The following is a 3,130-nucleotide window of genomic DNA, read 5'->3' as shown; positions in this document are numbered from 1 at the left end:
TGTGTCCCGTTACATCTGGCGTAAAACCAACACTGCATTTCATAAAAAGAACATCATACCAACAGTCAAACATGGTGGTGGTAGTGTGATGATCTGGGGCTGCTTTGCAGCTTCAGGACCTGGACAACTTGCCATAATTGATGGAACCATGAATTCTGCTCTTTATCAGAAAATCCTGAAGAAGAATGTCCGGCCGTCAGTTTGTGACCTCAAGCTCAAGCGCACTTGGGTTATGCAGCAGGACAACGATCCCAAACACACCAGCAAGTCCACCTCTGAATGGCTCAAGAAAAACAAAATTAAGGTTTTGGAGTGGCCAAGTCAAAGTCTGGACTTAAATCCGATTGAGATGCTGTGGCATGACCTTAAACAGTCCATTCATGCTCGAAAACCCTCCAATGTGGCTGAATTAAAACAATTCTGCAAAGAAGAGTGGGCCAAAATTCCTCCACAGTGATGTGAAGGACTCATTGCCAGTTATCGCAAACGCTTGATTGCAGTTGTTGCTGCAAAGGGTGGCACAACCAGTTATTAGATTTAGGGGGCAATTACTTTTTTCCCGTAGTGCCAGGGAGGTTTGGACAGCTTTTTTTCCTTAATAAATGAAATCATTATTTCAAAACTGCATTTTGTATTTACTCGGGTTATCTTTGTGTAATATTAAAATTTGTTTGATGATCTGAATCATTCAAGTGTGACAAATATGCAAAAAATAAATAAAAAAAAACAGGAAGGGGGCAAAAACCTTTTCACACCGCTGTATCTGTGATATATAACAACCAATTCATACTAGTGATTCAAAAAAGGTCTCTTTTTATTACATTGTGTCGACCTTAATAAGCTTAGGTTTTTCAATGCCACAAACTTCTTCCTCACTGGTTTTGAAAGCACCACAGTGCACAATAGATCACTCTACATTTAGGAATGTAGTGTGCTTACAAGGCCATCTGAAAATGCCTCATTGCCTGTTTGGCTCTAAGGACACGGAGAGAGATGTGGCAGTCCTACAGCCTAATCAAAGGAGATGTGTTAGCTGTAGTATCGATCCATGAAATGCTAAGGCAGACTTCTGGTTTTGTTGTCACGCTGACACGTTTCTAGATGTGAACCTTTCATATGAAGACCATTCTTCTACAAGGCCAAACAACATGCTTTAAGAAATATGTCTTTTAGGAAATGACAAATTGATGGGTGCAAACTGCCTTTAGAGTTTATTATATATTATACTCTATATTATAGAGTATATTCATCCCCTATAAGGCATTTAGTCATTAAACTGAAAATGTCGTGAAAATGCTTTTGTGAAGAAATCAAGAGCCTTCATATACACTGAACAAAATTATAAACGCAACACTTTTGTTTTTGCCCCCATTTTTCATGAGCTGAACTCAAAGATCTAAGACTTTTTCTATGTACACAAAAGGCCTATTTCTCTCAAATATTGTTCACAAATCTGTCTAAATCTGTGTTAGTGAGCACTTCTCCTTTGCCGAGATAATCCATCCACCTCACAGGTGTGGCATATCAAAGTGGACCAACATTCCACAGGCCACAATCAACAACCTGATCAACTCTATGCGAAGGAGATGTGTTGCACTGCGTGAGGTAAATGGTGGTGTCACCAGATACTGACTGGTTTTCGGACCCCCCCAGACCCCCCAATACAGTAAAACTGCACATTTTAGAGTGACCTTTTATTGTGGTCAGCCTAGGGCACACCTGTGCAATAATCATGCTGTCTAATCAGCATCTTGATATGCCACACCTGTGAGGTGGATGGATTATCTCGGCAAAGGAGAAGTGCTCACTAACACAGATTTAGACAGATTTGTGAACAATATTTGAGAGAAATAGGCCTTTTGTGTACATAGAAAAAGTCTTAGAGCTATGAGTTCAGCTCATGAAAAATGGGGGCAAAAACAAAAGTGTTGCGTTTATAATTTTGTTCAGTGTATATATATGTATGTTTAAAAAAAATATTTCTATGGAATATCATTGTTTATGCTATGGTATGGTAAACAGTCTAAAACAGAAATTTACGACATGCTAAGGACACATCACACAGGTTTCATCACAGTTTTGGAAGTCTTATGAGATTGAGGTGTGGAGTGAGATTAAATCCTACAACTGATGAAGCCACTTGGATCAGAGGTGGGACAATAAATTGAAGAACAAACCTAGATGCTCCAGAGTAAATTTTTCTAGACATGCTATTGATGAAGTGATGACCTCTGTCTTTCATCAGAAAGCTATCATGCCTGTGATTTGAGTTGGGGCAGAAGTCCCTCTTCGTGCCATGCATTACCAAAGCAGGTGATACAAAAAAAAAAAAAACCTTGCTAAATCTTCTCTGCAATTTAGCACTGAAGGTCGTTTCATTGCTGGTACTCTAACAGAAGTGATTGCACAGTGGAGAACTTTAAATTTCAATCAGCATAACAAAATCTGCTGTGCACATTGGCACCAAATCAATTCTAATATTAATTTATAAAGATCCGTGTTTGTACAGTGCTGTATTTGTAGAGGACATATAGTGCTATTTAAACATTTACAAATTCTCAGATCCTCTCTCTCAAAGCAGACAAGTGACTGGTTAGAGTATAATTAATAATAAGTTAATTAATAATAATTTAATAATTTATGCATTTAGCAGACGCTTTTATCCAAAGCGACTTAGTGCATTCAGGCTATACATTTTTTTTGCCTTCTCTTTCGATTCAAAAGGAAATGGGACACTGATTGGAGCATCTGCAAATGTGGTGTGTGCTGGGATTGCTGAACAGCATGGCTATGGATTTTCCTTCACGGAGTTCTTCAGGTATTTGTGTTGGGCACACATTTATTCTAGCACAAATTTGATTAAGAAATAGAGACTCTTTTGCGACCAATTGTGATATGAAACTGATCTCAAATTCCATGCTCATTTCCCACTTAAAGAGACGCTCAGTCTCTTACAAAATATAAATTATATTTTAAAGGATATTAAAATAAAACGTCTTGGTTACGTATGTAACCCTCGTTACCTGAAGGAGGGAACGGAGACGTCACATTGGATGACCGATGAATTGGGATCTCGCTTAGAGAGACCAATCTACTTCGAGTGTAAACTAAACGAGCCAATGCACATTGG

At 38.5% G+C, this 3,130-nt stretch overlaps 1 protein-coding gene and 1 long non-coding RNA gene across 2 annotated transcripts in view; one reads left to right on the top strand and one right to left on the bottom strand.

Annotated features, from left to right (window-relative positions):
• LOC107673494 (uncharacterized) overlaps nt 1-3,019 on the bottom strand; it is a 15,719-nt gene extending 12,700 nt beyond the window's left edge. The window contains exon 1 of the long non-coding RNA XR_001632405.1: nt 3,006-3,019. This is a non-coding gene — a long non-coding RNA (uncharacterized LOC107673494). The remainder of the gene's footprint in view (nt 1-3,005) is intronic.
• LOC107673493 (P protein) overlaps nt 1-3,130 on the top strand; it is an 87,532-nt gene that overhangs the window by 68,842 nt on the left and 15,560 nt on the right. The window contains exon 24 of the mRNA XM_016467090.1: nt 2,725-2,818. Coding sequence (XP_016322576.1) covers nt 2,725-2,818 — 94 coding nt within the window. The remainder of the gene's footprint in view (nt 1-2,724; nt 2,819-3,130) is intronic.

Source organism: Sinocyclocheilus anshuiensis, unplaced genomic scaffold, assembly GCF_001515605.1.
Source record: "Sinocyclocheilus anshuiensis isolate Anshui unplaced genomic scaffold, SAMN03320099.WGS_v1.1 scaffold44, whole genome shotgun sequence".
Classification (NCBI taxonomy): Eukaryota; Metazoa; Chordata; class Actinopteri; order Cypriniformes; family Cyprinidae; genus Sinocyclocheilus; species Sinocyclocheilus anshuiensis.
The sequence above is the reverse complement of the archived record's forward strand: the minus strand, read 5'-3'. Positions and strand labels throughout refer to the sequence as shown.